The 19,699-nt window shown below is 59.2% G+C and overlaps 1 protein-coding gene across 2 annotated transcripts in view; it reads left to right on the top strand.

The window, feature by feature from the left end:
- The window catches only part of CACNA1C (calcium voltage-gated channel subunit alpha1 C), a 477,743-nt gene that overhangs the window by 360,195 nt on the left and 97,849 nt on the right, over positions 1–19,699 (top strand). For both annotated transcript variants that reach the window (XM_024128968.3, XM_028490773.2), the window contains exons 10-13: positions 3,974–4,064; positions 10,119–10,145; positions 18,060–18,220; positions 19,025–19,250. In XM_024128968.3, coding sequence (XP_023984736.2) covers positions 3,974–4,064; positions 10,119–10,145; positions 18,060–18,220; positions 19,025–19,250 — 505 coding nt within the window. The remainder of the gene's footprint in view (positions 1–3,973; positions 4,065–10,118; positions 10,146–18,059; positions 18,221–19,024; positions 19,251–19,699) is intronic.

Here is a 19,699-nt window from a genome sequence, read left to right as displayed (position 1 = left end):
GAATCTGCTCAGCAGAAGCTGAGGGACAGGACAGCCCAGAGACCCAAGGTTTGATTCACAATCCCTGGTAACGGTGCAGTTAGAAAGTCAGGAAACCAGCCTCCCCTCGGCCTCCTTCCTGAGCCCACTCAACAGCACATTTCATTCCTCAGAGGCCGTGCTTTACAGGAAAGGTGCGCCCTGGCCCCTGGATTCTCTGCCGTCTTTCTGCCTCAGTTTCCAGCCCACCGGTCATCTGAGTGGCCAGTGGGAGACTCAGGCTTGCCGCCTCCCCAAGATCAGGGCCCAGCATTAGCAATCCCAGCCTCGGCCGGCCTGGACTCTCAGTTTCCAAGATGGACCCAAGGCGATCTCTAGGGTAACAAGTCCCTAAACGAGTCGGCTGTGGCCTCTGTCTAACCCCTTAGAAATAGAAACACAGACCATCTTCACGCCGTCAGGTGCCTGTGGGATAAACTATCGCAAATTAATAGGAAGTAATATGTGGATGTAAACCGTGATGTAAAGCAAGGAACCTTTAAATGCACACCTTGACCCCAAAGAGCAGCTCCCCAGAGACTCCGCCCACCGTCAAGGGCATGACTGGAGGCTCTTCCGACCACGTTCCACGCGGGCGGCTGCCACCTGTGCCCGCATGACTCACCAGGCCTGGTCAAGTTCAGTTATAGAGGGAAAGGCCGTGTTTTTATCAAGCTCTTTCTATTATTTTTAAAGTGATCGCATAGCTATTTCTGAAGTCAAACAAGATGGGACAGTATGGATGCCAAAGCCAAAAGCTGGATGAGCTTCTGTGTAGCAGGTCAGTGACCTGGGCCCCCGCCGGCCAGGACTGTCCCCTCAGGCGTCTGTGTGGACAGACAGACTTGGAGGCTGGCAGCCCGTTACCCCTCCCACCGCCAAATAAAAGACCCCTCACCATGAGACACTCACTCGAGTGACCCTTGTCATTCTAAACTGACGTGTGTCTTTTTCTAGAAGGGAAATTTGCTAAGTCATCCATTTCAACTCTAACTCTCAGCCCTGTTTTCGTATAGGAATTTTGAGAAGTGAACAAATGATGCTACTGGTTGTAAAGTTTCTGTTTATTCCAAGCTTTGTGTTGGTTGTTTTTGTTTTTGTTGGTGTGCAAAGCATTGTTTTAAACTATTTTCTTTTTTTATTAAAGTATAGTAGCTTTACGATATCATATTAGTTTCAGGTATACAATATAGAGATTCAATATTTGTATAGACTATATCCCATTTAAAGTTATTATAAAGTACTGGCTATATTCCCTGTGCTGTACAATATATCCTTGTAGCTTATTTATTTTATACACGGTAGTTTGTACCTGTTAGCCCCCTACGCCTATGTCCCCTCTCCTCCCATCCCTCTCCCCACTGCTAACTACTAGTTTGTTCTCTGTATCTGTGAGTCTGCTTCTTTTCTGTCATAGTCACTAGTTTGCTCTATTTTTTAGATTCCACATATAGGTGATGTCATGTGGTATTCGTCTTTCTCTGACTTATTTCACTGAGCATAATACCCTCCAGGTCCATCCATGTTGTTTCAAGCTTTGAACTGTGAAGATAAGTGTGCTTCGGAGATGGCTGTTTACGTGGGGTAAAAACGAGCCTGACCCTTTCCTCTCGTGACCAAGTCTTCGGGAGTCCCACTAACAAGTAGGGATGAGTTGGGACCCTCCTGGGTACCCGTCTCCTCAAAATCAGTACCCACCTGCCAGGGTAGACGCTGCTGCGGGAGTGACCCCTTCTCCCCAGGATCCATTGTTGGTTTTGCGTTGTTAATGCATGTGATTTGGGGTTTGGGTCCTGTTTTGTTCTGTGTTCTTCCCTGTTTTGACTGATCAATTTTTACTCTCTCTTAGTTTGTTTCTGGAGGTTAGCGGGACGTCCTCTGTGCGGTCGCCAGGTCCCCTGTTTCTTCCTTTGCCTGAGGCTGGCCCTGAGCTCTGTCCACGTCTTACTCCTGGTTTTCGACTCTGATATCTTGTCTGTGAAAGGAAGTGCCTGGCGGGCTTGCTTGATCAGAAGGAAGGGGAGTTCGCTTGGTCTAATCGCCCCCCAGAAACCCACTGTGAGGTCCCCCATGCCCCCGTGCGTGTAAATTATGTGCTGGCGGCCACGGGGCAGGGCGGGAGCGCGCTTCTCCTGGTGTGGGTGCGTGTGCATGTGTGCGAGCGGAGAATAGCCTGTCCCACCCAAAGCCACCACCTCGCTGTCCCTTCAAATGTATAAAGTCAGCAGACATGACGACCAGCAGTGGCTGAGCCCTGTCGGGGCCTTTCCTTTGAAGAGCGCCGGCCAAGGTTAAGGTCACTGAAGGTGCCAGCTCTAAACCCCGTGAAATCCAGAACCGCTGGCTGGCAGCTCCCCACGCGCCTGTGGTGCCCCCAGAGCCTGCTCGGCTGCAGGAATCCCATCTCGTCTGGGGTGTAACCCCGGGGGCCATCGGGGTGAGCACGGGGCGGGGGCCCGAGACACCTGTGATCCAGTCCGAGCCCCCAACCGCTGTGTGACCCGGGCACCTGGCCCTCCCCTGGACCTCACTTCCCTGTCCTGTGACGGGAAAGCTGGGCGATGTCCAAAGTCCATCCAGCACCAGCCTTCCTTGAAATGATGTCTGGATTTGTTTTCACCCGAGTTTATGGAGAAGGAGTCGAGGGTGGACACAGGACAGTCAAGCGTGTGGGAAGTCGCGGGCTTTCCGGCTGTGTCTCCCACATCCTCAGAATGAGTCTCTCACACCTGCCCGACTCGACTTCATCCAAAAGAAAAGAGACCGGGGACGCCCCACATCCAGCAGCATCCGTACAACCAGTAGAATTATCCGTACGGCGTGATCAGTTCCTGGGCTGTGGCAGCCCCGGGGGCACTTGTCGCGGGTCCCACGTCACCGGATGCCACACCCTCACTCGTGCAGGTTCTGTGGCCACGGAGGGCTCCTGACCTGCAAAGCAGGGCTGAGCCGTGACCGAGGATGTGACGGCCGTTCTAAAGGACAGGGGCGGGCGGGAAAAATAAGGAGCTCCTTGTGTGTCGTGTTAAAAGGGCCATAGAAGATGAAAAAGGAGGAGAAGAATTCTTTTGAGATAAGCTTTTATTTGGAATAAAAGATAATAATAAAAGAAATGGCTTCTTCTAAGCCACCAAACTGGGCTCCAAGCTAGAAAGTTCTGGCTGCCCCGGAAATCCAGCCCCTGCTGGCTCAGAAGGAGCCTGGGGAGGGGCTGGGCAGGTCGGCCATGGTGGACTTGGAGGGTTTGTGTCCCAGCTTGGCCTGTTGAGATGGGAGCATCAGGATGCCGTGGGGAGGTGGTTTTCTTGCCGTCTGTCTTCAGGCCACATGTCATCTCGGTAGTTTGGTGGGTCCCACCCGGAGGCTCCCCATTCCTGTCTGCAGTGCCGCCCTGGATCCTGCATGCGATGCTGGAGACGGCTGTTGCCCTTGAGCTCTACTGCAGGCTCTGTCCTAGACGGAATCGCCTCGGGACCCAGCACGCAGGACTCAGGACAAGGGCAGACCCTCCTCCAAATCCATCAAGTGGCTCACGCCCTAGAGAAGCCCTCTCCACAGACAGGCTGGGCCCTAAGTGTGAGGATGAAGCCCCTTAGAATGGGGGGGGGGTTGGAAAGAAAGAAGAAAAATAAAATACTGTCATGAAAGCTCTTCATTTTACGGCGAAGAGCAGGCGCAAATGGGAAAGCATGCGCGGCTTGTCCGAGGGCGGGGGGTCCAGGGTAGAGGAGGGCCTCGGGTCAGCGTTCCCAGGCGTCTCCTCCCACTGTCCCGCTGAGAGTGTCCTGCGTGGCAAGGGTCACCCCAGCCGAGCAGCGGGCACGTCAGTCGAGGACATGGGGCCGGGCCGGGCGCTGCCAGGGCCTCCCCTCCCGGCCGGGGGCTGCAGACTAACCCTCCTCCCCCCTCTTGCCTCCACGCCTTGCTCTGCACCCCTCCGACCCCGCCCCTGCAGTGAGCATGCCCACCAGTGAGACCGAGTCCGTCAACACCGAAAACGTGGCCGGAGGTGACATCGAGGGAGAGAGCTGCGGGGCCAGGCTGGCGTGAGTAGGCGCGGGGGGCGGAAGCAGCCGGGGAAACCGAGTCCTGGGTGGGGAGGGGAGCCCTGGGGGCAGTGTGGCTCTGGCTGGGAGCTGCTCTGCAATCCTGTGCTTCCCGGGCAGGGGTCTGACTTTTGGATTCTGAGCCCCTTTCCATCCCATCAGAGAAATGTGTGTGTGTGTGTGTGTGTGTGTGTGTGTGTGTGTGTGTGTGTGTGGGGGGGCTTTGAAGTCTGTTTCTTCCCAGCCCCTCACCCCCTGTCACCGGAGCAGCTTTGTTAGGTTCCCTGGGTCCTGCTAAGCACCCTTTCATTTCTAGAAGAAAAGCAGACGGGCAAGAAAATACACTGGGAGACGTGGGTCTTACCTGCAGTTATCCACCCAGGGAAGGGAGCACAGGTGTCTGAAGTGCAGACTCAGCTAATAAAAGCGCACCTGTGCCGGCCCAGGGACACCCCCCCACCCCCAGCACAAGCCCCAGCCCCTGGCTTCCTGAGCTGACTGGGGCCCAGGACCGGGCCAGGCGTGCGGATGGACGGCCCACGTGGGTTATATCACCATCGTGCAGCCGTCTTAGCTCCATCTTAAAAACGGACACCAGCGGTCCCTGGGAGATGTCCCGCCATCCAGAAATGAAGGGAAAATGGTTTAACTGCTAAAAATGAGCAAACGGCTGGTTTCATTCCCAGCGTCTCAAAAAGCAGAGTCCTCAGATTGAAGCCATGTTCCTCTGGGGGTCGGGCTGACCTTGAGCGTGAGGCCTCCTGCAGCCTCCAGACTCCACCGTGGGAGGTGAGAGCTGCTTGTCCTGGTGCCTGGGGGACACGTAGGACTCACCCCCGCAACTAAAAGGGACGGCGGACGGAGGGCTCGCAGGAGGACCAGCCCCGGGTGGCCGGCTGTCTGAGTCTCTCCGTCGGTGGAACGGCTCCTATAGCTCCCCTCTCCCCGCCGAAATGCCTCCGTATCTGGGCCTTTTGAGAAGGTCTGGGTACATCTGACCTGAGCCGGGCCAGCCTCCGGGCGAGGGGGCGGGTGGACAGGCGCAGACCGTTTCCAGGGCACAGGGGCCTCGGCGTCCCTCACCCCGACAGTGGCACCGGGGAGTCTGCACTGCTGATTCCCAGCACTGTTGGGAAGCACTTATTGTCAAAATGTTGTTAAAATACAGCGCTAATTACGTTCTGAAGCAGCGGGCTGAGCCTTTCCGCCTTCCCTCCTATTGGAACCATGCAAACGAACGCTCGGGATTCTGGGCGTTGGCCCCGGCCGGCCACGCTAGCGAAGGTGGACGGCAGGTCCCCAAAGGGTCGGAGGGAAGGTGACGAGGACCCCGCCCTCTGGCTCTGGGCCCACGTGACAGACCCGGAGAGGCCGGGGCGCTGGCGCTCCGTCACTGGAGAGTGCGTTTTGGGAGCTCGAGGCCCCGTTGGAAGGACAAGCCTGTTCCCACAGAGGGAGGGGGCGTCTGGAGGACGCGCTCTGCAGGCGTCCAGGGCTCGGTGGAAACGGGCCGCACTCCCCGCGAATATCCGAATTTATGCACCTACTCTGTGCGGATAAAGTGCCTTTTCGCAGTGCCGGGATGGCAGTGTGTCCTCAACAAACGACCGCCTTTCCCCGCCCCGCCCCCAGACAACGACGGGAGAAACCGCCAGCCCAGCGTTCCTGGTGCGGAAGGAGCGTGAGCGGGCGGGGGCTGAGGCTCAGGCCGTGGCAACCAGGGAGAGGCTAGCGTCTCTGAAGCGGAGAGCGAACGGCCCACGCGGCGGGATGAGGCCTGGCTGAAGATGGTTCCGAGGGGGCGGGACAGACAGGCGGGGCCCGCAAAGCGATGTTTTGCTGGGGAGGCGGCAGCCGGGCAGGGGAGGTGGTGCGAGGAAGGAGCTATCCTTCGAGTCTGAAGACAGAAGCGGTACAGACTGAAGTCACCAGCGGGGCTGCAGGGGGTGGAGGCCGGGACTCCGCTCTGGACCACGTGCTGGAGACACCAGCGTAGAAGCGATGAATGCGGTTACGTGACACCGGGGTCGTCCACGGGGGCCGAAGGCCAGGGCTGAAGGCTGGGAAACCGACACACGCAGAAGGAAAAGAACAAGGCACAGAGGAAAAGGTGCCGGGAGAACAGACAAGCCCAAGCCCGGAGGCCACCGGGAGAGGGACGTCAAGCCCGAGCTCTCCATTCACACCCTCATCAGGCAGCAAGCCCGCCCGCCCGGTGCTGGGCCAAGGTGACACAGAGCCCGAGAGCGAGGTGACACCATCTCCCTGGAGCTCCCAATCTGGTGTGAAAGTCACACTGAGCCGTCACTGTGAGTTGGGAAAAGCGTTCAGAAGGCGGAGTGACTGTAATGCAGGGTTAGTAATGGAGAGACGCGTTAGACTGGCAGGTTAGGAAAAGCTTCTTTGAAGAAGGAAAGTTTGAGCTGAGAACCGGAGGGGGTGGAGGAAGGAAGGATCTTCCAATCAGAGGCAACAGCGGGTTCCGAGGCCGCCGGGGGGATGCGGGCGGGAAGGCGGACGCGTCCAGGGCAGGCCTGCGTGGGAAGGGGCGGGGCCGCGTAGACCCTCGATGGCCTTGGTCTTTGTCACAAGACCGCGAGAAATCACTGACCGTGGCCGGTTGGTCCGGCGAGCTTTCCATCCTTGAGGATCCTCGGACATCGGGAAGAGTCTGTGCGGGAGCGAGAGGCCCCGAGCGGCGGGCACTCGAGCGAAGCGGCTGCCGTAGCAGCTCTGGGGGTGATGCTGACGCGGCTCGGGCCAGGGTCACGTGCGGAGCTGGGAAAGGGACGCATTCTCTGTGTGTCCTAATTGCAGGAGCTGGAGCCTCGGGGCAGGCGGGGCGGGACCGGCCGCAGGGGACCCTCCCTCCTGACGAGAGCCCGTGGACGGGGAAGTGGCGGCGGCCCTGGAGCTGCTGGGCCTCGCCTTTCCTCAGAGCGGAGGCAGGACCGTCTTCAAGACGAGAAGCCCGTGAAGCAGACCGGCACTTATGGGACAACATTGCCTGAGACTAGGGCACAGCTGGCGTCAGAGAGGGAGACACGGACTCGCACAGAAAGAAGTGCCCGGTGCTCTGGGACGGACCGAAGGCGGGAAGAGAGCCGTGGACCGGGAGTCCCAGATCTGGGCCCGGGCGGCAACCTCAGCCTCGCCCCCTGGGACGTGCAGGGCGGCTGCCGTTGGCTCCTGTGCCCTTGGCTCCTAGAGGGGCCTGGGAACCGCCTGCGGGGACCCCCTGCACCTCTTCTGTGTCTGCGGCTTCCGCAGGGGAGGCCCCGTGAGGGAGGCAGGCTGCACCTTGTAAAATGGCAGACCCCAATCCCGCTGGTGAGCGCGAGGTCCCCTTAGTCTCAAAGCGCACAGTTCTATAAAGAAGGTAGAGTCAGACACAGGATCCGACGCAGAGGGTCGATGATACCGACGGACGCGCATCTCGTCACAGAAGTGAGCTAGGGGTCCCCGGATAGCGCAGGAGATTCAAGCTAGCGGGTCCCCTAGAGGCGGACTGTGACGGGGGTCCAGGCTCCGGCCCCTCTGGCCGCACCAGCCGTGCGTGGAGCGGAGGACATCGCCTCAGACGTGCGTCAGCCTAGATGGTGCCTGCAGCGCCATCTGACCGACGTTAGGGCGAATCGGGCGGATTCGGGGAATCGCCGTGTCACACGGCAGGGAGCAAACATGCGGGCTCACGGCTCTCAGAAGCGGAAAGGCTAAACATACAAGTAGCTCCCAAGAAGTTCAAATATTTGTCCAATAATGACAAATGCAAACTGAGTGACTGAGCGAAGCCAGAGGGAGTTCCAGGCGTGTCTCCCGTTTTAAACCTTCACATCGGCAAAGGCAACCGCGGTTTCCTGGGAGGTCGGTTGTGGAGGCCTGAGGGAAAGCGGCAGCTGGGCCGGACAAGCGTCAGGTCCGCCCAGCGGGGCTGCACTCGTGGCCTCCCCTGCGAGTCACACACTTTCCGCACCTGCTGCTCTTCGAGAATCCTCGGGAAACGCGGGGAGGAAACCCCACCTTGTAGAGCAGTACCTAAGGGGAGCCCGGACGCCTTCTGAGCAGCCGGGCCCCCCGGTGTCTGTGCACTCGCTGGGGTCCGGGGGGCGGCACCCGCCACCCGGCCGGAGCGCAGGGCTGGGGCGGCGGACACGGCGCCCGCAGGCGCCCGGCTCCCACGCCCACCGGCGGCACGGACCGGCTCTCCAAACCCCGAGCCGGTGGTCACCTCCCAGGACACGAAGCCCGCGGAGACCGGGTGCCTCTGGTTCCACGAAGTGCACTGAGCCCTCCTACGTGGGGAGTGGGAGGCCCTCCGCTCTCCCATACCTGGGCTTTCCTCTGTCTCCAGACACGTGCCCCCCGAGGGCCCCCCTTCTTACCTGGGGTGCTCCAGTAATACAGAGCTTGGAAGGGGTGAGTGCTTTGGGCCCAGCGAGCCTGGAAGCACGCTCACAACCTGAGAGCGGCGACAGCAATCAGGCTCCAGTGTGGCGTCCAGGCTCGCACGCCAGGACACGTAACCACGGGGGAGAGGGAGTCCCACTCCGTTTCCTCCGCCTCGGAACGTTCCAGAACACCCGGGAAGGAGCCACAGCCAGTGACCGCGCTTACCCAGGACGTCGTCCCAACGGGAGCCCTGGTCCTCCCGCGCCGCGTCCCAGAGTCGCTGCCTGGGAGACGTGGACACTCAGACCTCGGTGCCCCGCCCGGGACTTCTTAAGAACTGATGACCCGCCGGACTGAGAGGGAGGCTTAGAGGGAGGGCGTGTGGTCTGCACCGAAGGGCCCCTGAGAGGCCTCTGGAAATCTCCGAGAGAAGGCGGGGCCGGGCCAGGCCCCGTGGCAGGGCCGCCAGGCTGATGACCACCCATGCTAGCTCGCGTCCCTCAGCGAGGGGTCAGCTGTCCGGCAAGCCTGGCTGGGCTAGAGGAGGGAGGAGGAGGGAGCCCCCGGCTCCCCACCATCCAGGCGCAGCTGGAAGACATTTGTTTTTCCATTAAACTGTGGCCCTAGGTAAGATGGCACCCGTGGCCCCGGCCTCCGCCCACGTGCCGTGTAACGTGTGATTAAAACCCTGCAGCCCTCGCCAGCGTCTTTGGGTGGGAGAGGTTATCAGCTGGCGGTTCGGAGCAGTAAAGGCTCTTGGCTCTGGTTCTCAGTGCCCCAGAGACATAATTATCTCACGCACGATGGCTCTGCCACCGGTCACATCCTCTGCTTTATTTTTTTCAACAAAAAATAGCAAGAGGGGCTGTTTTCTTGCTTCGCAGCGGAGCTCACTGTGCTGAGCTGGGACGGGCGGATTTTGTCCCCTCTTCGTCTCTGACCGGCGCTCCGCACCCGCCTGCCCGTCCGGGCACGGCCCTGCCAGCGCGCACTCCGCAGACACCGGGGCCTTCCCGACCTGTGGCCTTCCGCAGGGCCGTCTCAAGCGCCTGCACGATCTCTGCCCCCAGCCCGGCTCCATCCAGCCTCCCACGGGCCGCGAGGCCTCCTGGAAGTTTCCACCTTTCAGTGCCCCGCCTTCCCCCGAGGTGCCCCTCGAGTCAGCCACCAGCGCACCCACCCGTGCTCCTGTCCACAAGTCCCCAGGGCGTTAGGGCTGCACGCCACTGCCAGCATCCTTGGGCCCAGGCTCCACGCTCAGGCCGGGTGGAGAGGGGGCCGGGCTCCCATTCAGACAGCGCTGGGCCTCTGCCAGCCTGTTCCCGCCTGCAGTGTCCGAGGGCCGCGTCTGCAGGAGGGGCTCCTGTCCTCCACGACTGTTCTCAGGGCGTGGCCCCCAACCCGCTGCCCGACCCCAGCTGACCGTCTGAGAACACGGCACCCTCTCCGGGGGCCACGTCTCCACTTAGAAGATGCTAGGCTCGTAGGTTTGTGGGCTGGGCCAGCCCTCGGTCTCCCCTTCAAACACACAGACACCAGGACGTGCTGACCGCAGGGCTGCCTCTCCGAAGCTGCTCCGTCCAGCGCCCGTGTGGTCACCGGGGACGTCTGAGTAAAGAGGCAAACGTGTGTGTCGTTTGGTAACGTCTCCTCTTTCCCTTTCAGCCACAGGATCTCCAAGTCGAAGTTCAGGTGAGTGAGCTGCTCCTTTCCTGCTGGACTGGGGACACCCCTGGCTGGGGGCTGAGGGAGGGTCTGCGGAGGGTCTGCTTTCCTTCCGCACGGCTCTCAGGAAGAGGCTTGTGGGTCAGACCAGGCGAGTGGCTCCGGGCTTGGGCAGGTTAGTGATTTTGGTGGCACTGGCCCTAGGACGTTGTGAGAAGCTGTGTCCCCCTCCCTTATAAGGTGAAGTCCGGTTGAAATAAGTGCCACGTGGCCACTTGCTTCTGTTCTCGACCATGTTTATGGAAGGTGAGGGCACGCGGGTTCCGACGGTGCTGCTTCAGAACCTTCCTCGGTGCCCCGTCCTGGCCCTGTCCGCCCCTCCTGCCTCGCCGCCTGCACATCCCGCGGTTCCTGAGCGTCCCCCGTCCTCTCGCACGGCCAGGCTTTTGCGTGGAGCCCTCCTTCCACCCGAATCGCCGTGTCCCTGAGCCTCCCCCGGAGAGCTCGGGCTCCTGTTACGAACCTCGCTGGCACCGCATCTCCACGCCTTCTGCAGACTCCCCTCCCTCCCCCCAGCGCTTTGCTCAGGCCTCCGTCACCGCCCTCCCCGCGCGGGCTCCCGTGTCGCCAGTAGGCTCCGTGAGCCTCCGAGGTGTTATTTGCGGGGAGCCGAGCCGGGCGCCCGGCGGGGAGCAGGCTGTCCACCGTGTGCACTGGATGGACAGATACGGGAGTAGGGGTGGGAATTCACTCCCACAAAGCCTGTATGAGCCAAAACTTAGTGCGTTTAAGTTTCATTATTGATCTAATCCTGCTTCCCCAGCCTCACCTCCTGTGTAGCAGGAGCATAAATAACATTAAATTTAGTCCGGCCGAGCCATGTAGCCCAAGGTTGCATTTTAAACTGTCCCTTAAGCTAAGTGTTCAGCTCTCTTCTTTCCTCTGCCCAGCTCCTCTCCAGGGTGGAGAAGCAGGGCCGGGACTTCTAGACCCCGGAAGTGCCCAGGCCTCAGTGAGGACTGGCCCTGGGCTCCACCCCGAGGCCCCGGCTCGTTCCTCTGAACCGGGCTGCCGAGGGGCCACAGGTCCATCTGCTTGGGCCTCCACCCACGGTGTCCGTGGGCCCCATGTTTGCCTCTCTGGTCTCTGGCCCCCAGGCTCTTTGAGCCCATGGACACCTCCAGGCCCTCCGTGGACAGGCTGCGGGAACTGGACGCGCACCTACGTGCCGGCCGCCTGTCCCGCTCTGGGCCTGCCTGGGTAGAGCTCTAGGCCGAAGGCTGGCGTCCCCCAGGGCCCCGCAGACCCCGTGCTACGCCCAGGAGAGGTGCCTTCAGCCCTGATGTCCTGGCCTCCCCGTGACTATCTGGCTGTTTCTAGAGCTTGGCGCTCGGCCAGAGAATTAAATGAGGATGCTGGTGGGGGACCCTCTCCTCTCCTGCTGTCACCCTCTGCTCCTGTGTTCCGCTGGGGCTGGAAAATGCAGGCTTTCTCCCCTTCCACTTCCTCTGAAGCCAAGACCTCCTTCACATAAAAAACCTAGGGTCAAGTCTCCCAGGTCCAGCTCTTGTTACAGGAGAGAGAGCTCGAGAAATGTAGAAAATCCTTTGTCTCCATAACGCTCGGACCTTACTGCTTTCTCTCCAGCATCTAGCGAGGCGGCTGGCACTTAGCGGGGACTTAATAAATACTAAGTGAAGGGACAAATGGATTGACCTGCCCCCGAATGACATCAGGCTTGACGCAGACTGAAATGAAAGTTCTGTTTTACAGCCAAAGCTGAGAAAGCGCTTTGTGCTTCTGGCAGTTCCAAAGCCCCCATGCAGGGAGAGACTAAAGGGGTATAAAAATACATTTGAAAATATTTCCAAAACATCATTCTCCTTACATGAAAATGGGTGACTCATAAATGAACAAGTGAATGCGTGAGTGAACGAATGAACAAACGTGCTCTGGTGGCGGGGGAAAGAAATCACAGACTTGCCTGGACTCGCTCCAGCCTGAGATGACCCAGGAGACAGGGGGCGTTCTGTATCCGGTGCTCTAGGGTGTCAACTGTGCTCTCGAAGAAGAGGGGGCACGGGCGTCCACCTGGACCCCTGGACTCTGCTCGGTTTTGAGACGCGGCTCAACCTGCTGGTACCAGATCCCCCTCTGGGAAGGGCTCCTCCCCCTGCAGCTGCTACTCAAGATACAACAGAAATACACAGAGAAGATTCTGTCGTCATTCCCAAAAGGCTTATTCCTAGTCAGTTGGCACCATCAGTAAACCCATTTTCAGAGGAGGATACTGAGGCTGAAAGAGGCCCGGGGCCACGTGGCTCACGCTTGGCCAAGTCAGAACCCACGCCCAGGACCCGGGCTCTGCAGCATGTGATGAAGTCCTGCCCTGGGATCCGAAGCTGTTTCTGCCCAGCCGTGTGTCTAGGGGCTGCAGCAAGGGGTCGGGCGCTCCAGGGCACAGCCGTTGAGTAGAAACACAACGGCGGACACTTACACCCTTTGTAAAACGTTCTAGTAGCCATGTTAAAAAAGTGAAAAGGAGCAGGTGAAATTCATCTTAATATAGCTTACTTAAGCCAATGCGTCTAAAACGTTATTTCAATATGTAATTAATATGAAAAATGAATGACATATTTTATATTAATTTTTCTTTGAAATCCAGTGTGTCATTTACACTCACTGCATGCCCAGTTTGGACTGGCCACGTTTCACGTGTGCAGTAGCCACAGGCGGCCAGTGGCTACCACACTGGACAGTGTGACCCCACAGGGTCAGATGGCAGCTGCCTCATCTACACCCTATACGGTCCAGCGGTGGTGTCTGTTTAGGGAATAACAAAGGCTGGCAATGGATTGAAAATGCCGTCAAAATCACCAAGTCGACCCTGAGCAACCTCTGTCTGCTGCAGACGCAGGAAAACAGTGTCCTCACCCCTTCTGTCTGTCTGATTGTGGCAGCTGACACGGGTATAGGAGGCGCAGGAGAAGAACACAGTAACACAGGGGAAACGGAAAGAGAATTTCTGCAACTCAAAAGTAACCTCGTAAACAGTGAAGAGGCTGTTTTACTCCAGAAAAGAATCTAAAATTTGAGTTAAACACACACACACAAAGTATTCTCGATCACTTTCTCAGCTTAACAATGACAAATAACAGAATTTGAGCCTCAAACTGGCCTGTTCCATTTGCAAGACAGTGATACAAAGTCACAGGGTCTTTAAAGGAAATATTAGAGCAGAGGTTTTAGGGAAATTTTGGCAAATTAATGGACTTCTAATATTAGGGCAATATTAGGGTATTCCCTTGGTCAAGCCAAGTCTCTACTTTGAGGAATAAAGAACTTTGCAACATTTGGGGCTCAGAATAGGACTTAAACAGTTACGGAACGATTCTGAACGCCTTCTGCAGCTTGAAGGGATTAGTCAGATAACATGTTGGGGCTTTGGATCCGGACGTCACAACGGTCTGAAGTGAACCCCTCGGGGGTCTGAGGTTGGGAGCCCTGTCTCGCCCGTCTTCAGAGAAATGTGCCTCCGAGGTCCCTTTACCTCTGCCATCCCATGAGCAATAAGGCACTTGCCCAAATTTGCCCCAGTCGCTAATAACCCAGTTTTTGGTTACTTGTGTATAAACTAGTTAAATGTTAAGGATCTTCTGGGTTCCTTGTTCTCAGCTCTGGCCACTGGAAGGAGCCCCAAGTGTCCACCATTTGGGTGCTGTCTCCTGTTCCAGATGCTTGTCCAAAATTCTGTGCCGAGCAAACTCCTTCAGGAGCACTGCCCCCTCCTCACCCCGACCCCATCCGCGGGGTCCTCAGCCTCGTCCACAGCGCGGAGTGAGTAAGTGTGTGTAACGTTCGTCTCTGCTGCCCTACCTGCCTGCCGGCCCAGTGGTCCTACTGTGAGCCCATCACAAAGGACAAGGACGCAGCCCCTTCCCCTCAGGACCCTGCGATCTCAGTGGAGAAGCTGGAGTCACACAGTAAAGATACTGACCTACAGGAGACGGTCCTCTGGGGAGGCTGCTGGCACCCCACGGTGGGCTGGGATGCCCTTCTACGTGCCCCTGGGGCACCTCTGCTAAGCCCGCCTGGCGCGCAGCACCCTCGGGGTCCGTATCACCGACCCGAGTTTCCCGTCTGTGTGTTAAGCTGAATATCTAGTACTTGGCTCGGGGAAGATGTTTCAATAAATGTTTCTTGAATGTGTAGCTAAGTGAGCAACACGGACAGTAAGTGTGACTGCAACTTGGCAGCTGGGACGTCTAGAAAAGTGCACCGCCGGGAAGCTGGGGCCCCCGCTGAGCCCTAAAGCAAGGGGGGACCCAGAAGGGGAGGACTGGTGGGGGGACAGCCGTGCCGATGGAAAGGTAGGAGCCGGGCCGGTACCGGGAAGGGGTCAGGCGGGTCCAGGCGAGCGAGCAGAGCTGGCCGGTGGGAACGCAGCGACGCGCGGGTTTGAAGACGTGTGAGAGCCACGTCCGTGCCCGCCGTCACCTCCAGGGCTGTGTCGGGGAAGTTCCACTTCTAGAGGGAACAACTTTGCCAGTGAGAGTGAAGGGAACCTGAAAAGCAGGCAAATTCCTCCTCCCTGTTTTATCGTTTACTTTCTGTATCCTCCGTGCATATGTAAACACACAAATACATTTACGCACTCCGATAAACCATTGCATTTATTGTACAGTAGGAAGCGTTGCCAGGAAACCAGTTGTCAAGCAAAGCTATATTTTGAAGGGTGGGAGGTGTGTAATTATCTTTAAATACTTTCTCTGGATGGTAATTACTCCACCCCCGCCCCGGCCCGAACCCACGTGACTCTCCTGAGTGGCTGTCTCGGGAGCGCACGATTCCACGCGTGCCGCCCCGTCCGTCACAGCCACAGCTGCAGGGCCTCCAGCAGAGCATCTCCAGACCCCGGGACAGGCCCGGGCGTGTGGCACCCGCATCCACCAGCCCCAAACTTGGGGAAGAGCGCAGTCACGTTCTGGGTGTGAGACAGAGTTGGAGTCGGTTCCTCCGAACTGTGGCAGAAACCAACCGTGATTCCTTTGGCCTCCGAATCACAGTTATTGGTGATTTTCGTAAATGAGGTTGTCTCTATTCAAAACATTCTTTGCAACTACAGTGTAACCTATTGCCAACTTAAAAAAATGCACTATGTGAAGCTTGTGAGTTAAGTCTTATTCGGGGCAAAATGAGGACTGTAGCCCGGGAGACAGCATCTCGGAGCTCTGAGAAACTGCTCCCGAGAGGTAGGAGGAAAGTCAGTACATAAGTGATTTTTTTGAAGGGGGAGTACATACAATCCAGCACATATTTTTGCAGAAGGTTCTGCTCGTCTCGTGAAGGTTACAGCTCGTCACGAGGAGCAGACGTCACCATGAAGGAGGTTAGTGCTCTTCTAGACACGAGGAGATGCAAGAATAGGGCTCATAAAATCTTCTCCTGAAAACACCTAACTATCCGAAGGCCTGCTCTGCCAGTTTTTCCCGGAGCGCAGAGGGCCTCCTTCCTGCTCTCCGCCCTGAGCTCCTTTCAGGGCGCCTTGAAGTTCAGCAGCTGCAGCGGCTCATGACTCAATCCTTGTAGAGCTAGGTGGCGAGCGCCACTTCGTAGTTGACACTATTTAAGATTGGATATGAGTTTGTCCTGAAAACTCGTTTTTCGGGGGAAAAAAAGTCTTACCAACTTTGTCTACAATATCACCAAGCTCGATCGCAGGAGAGAAGCAGAACCCCGCCCTGGCGAGAGCAGGCGCCTGAGCGCCGTGGTCCGGCACCGCCGGAGGCCACCCCCCGCTAGGGACCACCTGGGCCCCCGTCCCATTGCCTTGTCCCCCCGTGCCCTCCGCCACCCCTGCTGTCGCCCGGCGGTGTGTCTAGAGCATGGAGGCCTCCACAGCGCATCGGGAGCCATCGTCTTCTGACCCCCAGGCCTTTCTTCTCCATGTAGCGACTCTCCCCGCAAGTAGCAGCAAACGTCCCTGCCAAGGTTTGGTGCTCCCTGGAGGTGGTGTCCCCGCCCCCTCAGTGACGGGGGTGAGGTCAGGTCAGAACACCACCCCCTTAATCCTTTCTTCCCTCCCTGCCCCGCAAGCCAAAGCCAGGTCCTCCTGCAGCTCCCAGGCAGCAAGGCCCACCTTAGACGTGCCCCTCGCTTTCTAATCTCAGAACAGATTTCAACGAAGGTGTAGCAGCAGGATTTTCCACGGACCGTAGGTAACAAAAATAACAGAGTAGAAATATAAATAAAGTCAAGCTCTCCAGAAGGCCATCTGGGGCGGCGGGGGGGGGGGGTCCTAACAACAGAGTCTTGAGCCTCGGGACCTGGGGACCTGTGACTTCATGCAGATATGAGTGCAGGTGTCCAGGACGACAGCCGTCACCCCCCCGCGCCTTCTGTCCCCAAGCGGGGGCTCTGTCCTCAGCCGCCTGGTGGGTGTCCCTACGGACACGACCTGCAAGTACCTCAAGGCGTTTCCCGGCCGAGCCCCGCTCGGCAGGGCGCCCATGCTGGTGACGGCCTCCTCGGACGCCCCTCCACCCTTTCTCTCTCCCCTGCGCTCGCGGTCAGGGCCAAAGGCCTGCTGACTCCGCCTCCGAAGTCCATGTCACCTCACTGTCCTCCCTCCGTGAGTAAAGCTGTTGCCTCCGTCACCTCCAGCCCGGCGGCTGGCCACGGCACCCCTCTTACCGCCCCCCAGCTGGGGTTGACCGTGTGGCTGCTCTCGTTGTGTTTGGTTTTCCGGAATCAGATCCCCCCTCGATGCAGGGCCCCCGCAGTCTCTCCGGCACCCCGTCCTTCCGTCCTCACGTGGCGTTCAACTGGTAAATGTTTGGTCAACGGAATTACCAAATATATCTGCGTATTCTCTCGGTGTCAGGAGGATGAAACGGGACAAGCTATAAACCCGCCCACCACTGAATTCTCAAATGTGAGCGTTTCCTTGGGCTCATCCGGCTTCACGGTTGTCACCCGTGGTTACACATGAGAACCATCTGGGGAACCTTAACAAACAGCAACGGTATTTGGGGGTTATTTAAAAATTACTCAACCCCAGACAATCAGATTTTATTGGCTTGGGGCCCGGGGCCTGGTGTGTTTTTGTTGTTTTTTTTAAACTTTCCCCAGGTGGTTCTATGCACAGCCAGGTTTGATGAAAGTCCCTAACCAGAGGCCGTGGGCACGAGTGTCCCGTGGCCCATGGATGAGCTTTCAGGGCCCACGTATGGTGTGGACTTGCGTGTAGAGGTGGGGGCAGTCTGCCCGCTGTTCTGAACAGAGGATGTAATCTCAAAGGACGCCACAGCCGCCCCTTCAAGGCAAGCACCTCTGGTCCAGATTCACCTCCCACTCTTCACGGTCGAGGCAGCTAGGGGGGCGCCGGGCGCCTGGGCCGCAGGCGGGGGGAGGGGACGCCGCTGGCTCTGCCCTCACCCGGTGTCAGTCCAGACGCCCAACTCCAGGGTCCTTGGTTTTCTCCTGCAAATCGGGACAACGCCTGCTTTGCAGACTTGTTTAAAGGATCTGGGAGAAGGCATGAGAAGTGCCGATATGGTACCAGCCAGACATGGGGTTCGCTAATGGTAACCATTACTAGTCCTGGTAATACTAGTCTTACGATTTGCAATACTACTTCTAGTGATGCCGTTACTATGACATTAAATAACCTCCCTTCAGCTTTAGGCCAGACCCTCACACAAGGCTGGCCTTGCTCGGGGTCACAGGCCGGGGGGCCGCGGTCCCAGAGGAGGAGGGTCCCCCCCCCAAAGGCCACACCACCAGCCACGAGCCGGTGACCTTGGTGGGACATTCGTCTCTTCGGCCCTGGTGAGGTCGGGCCGGTTCAGGGGAGGGAGGTGGCCACCTTGGGGCGTGTCGGCCGGGGACCTGAATTCACAGCCGCCTCCCGCCCCGTCCTCCTCCTCTGCCCCTTTGCAGCCGCTACTGGCGCCGGTGGAATCGGTTCTGCAGGCGGAAATGCCGCGCGGCCGTGAAGTCGAGCATCTTCTACTGGCTTGTCATCTTCCTGGTTTTCCTCAACACGCTCACCATCGCCTCTGAGCACTACAGTCAGCCCCACTGGCTCACGGAAGTCCAAGGTGAGAGGCCGCCCGGCCGGCCTGCGTTCCCCGGGCCGACTCGGCCCTGTCCCGGGGCGGGGAGGCGGGCCACGCCGGCCACACCGGGGCCTGGCAGCTCGCTCCACGCAGACGGGGCTCCCCTGGCCAGGCGACGCCCCCCGCCTGCCCCGGCCGTCACCGTGGGGTCCAGGAGACACGGTCACGAGCTGTGGCTTGTGGGGCTACATCAGATCTTTGGCGGCCGCCCCTCCGCCCCCAGTGGGTTTTCAGTACCTGGGGCCTCCGTGTGGCCTCCGGGCGTGCTGGCCAAAACCTGCGAGGGGCGGTGAGCACAGAGCCAGGGAGAGGACGCGCGTGGCCTGAGCACAGGGGTGTCCTCGACGGCAGCGGGTCCCACCACCCCCCGGGCCCCGGAAGGGATCTCCCTGGCCAGAGCCCCGGAACCGAGCCGGGGGTCAGGCGGACACGGCCTGGACCCGGGGTGTCTCCCGGAACCTCGATGGGGCTCGTCTCCCGGTGACGAGGGCAGGCAAGGACCCCGGCTCCCGCTCTTGGCCGGTCAGCCCGGGCAGATGGCTCCCCCTCGAGCCTCACTTCTCGTCTCTGGGAAATGGGCGTGGCAGCAGCCCTGCTGCCTGGCGGGGCCGCTGGGAGGGGCAGAGGATGCGGGGCCAGGGGCCAGGCTGGAGGCTTGCCGTGGCTGTGACTAGACCCCTCCCGCCAAGTCCACGCAGGGAGGGGTGCGCGGCGGGGCCGAGCTTCGGGGTTTCCCCGCGGTGATCCGCCGCGCTCACCTCCTCTGCCCGCCGCGGGCCCCTCCAGACACGGCCAACAAGGCCCTGCTGGCCCTGTTCACGGCGGAGATGCTGCTCAAGATGTACAGCCTGGGGCTGCAGGCCTACTTCGTGTCCCTCTTCAACCGCTTCGACTGCTTCATCGTATGCGGCGGCATCCTGGAGACCATCCTGGTGGAGACCAAGATCATGTCGCCCCTGGGCATCTCCGTGCTGAGATGCGTACGCCTCCTGAGGATATTTAAGATCACGAGGTGCGTGGCCCGTCATCCCCGCCGGGGACCCAGGGGCGGGGGGCCGCCGTGTCCTGGAGGGTCTGTCCTGGGCTCGTGTGTTCGCCGGTGGCGCCTCCCGTGGAGGGTCCTTTCGCTGCTCATACAGACGGTGCAGGGGTGGCAGCCGCGGGGCCTCCAGGGGCGTGGGGGACCCAGGCTCCTCTGTCCCTGCCTCACCAGCCCCGGGCCTGCCCCCCACCGAGGTCGCAGGCGGCTTCCGGAGGCCGAGCCCTCACCTGTGGGCTCGAGGCAGGAGAAGGGGCTGTCAGCTCCTTCCCGGGCTCCCCCGGAATCTCACCCGTAGCTCAGTTCTTGGGGCCGCCCGGCAGCTAGAGAGGGAAGCTGCTCTTATAGCTGGGCCTGTGCTGAGCGCGTGCACGGCACGAAAGGCAGGCACGGGGCCTTGACACGCCCCCTCCACCCGCTGC

Source organism: Physeter macrocephalus, chromosome 6 (genome assembly GCF_002837175.3).
Source record: "Physeter macrocephalus isolate SW-GA chromosome 6, ASM283717v5, whole genome shotgun sequence".
In the NCBI taxonomy this organism is placed as follows: domain Eukaryota; kingdom Metazoa; phylum Chordata; class Mammalia; order Artiodactyla; family Physeteridae; genus Physeter; species Physeter macrocephalus.
This window is presented reverse-complemented; position numbering and strand designations above follow the sequence as displayed.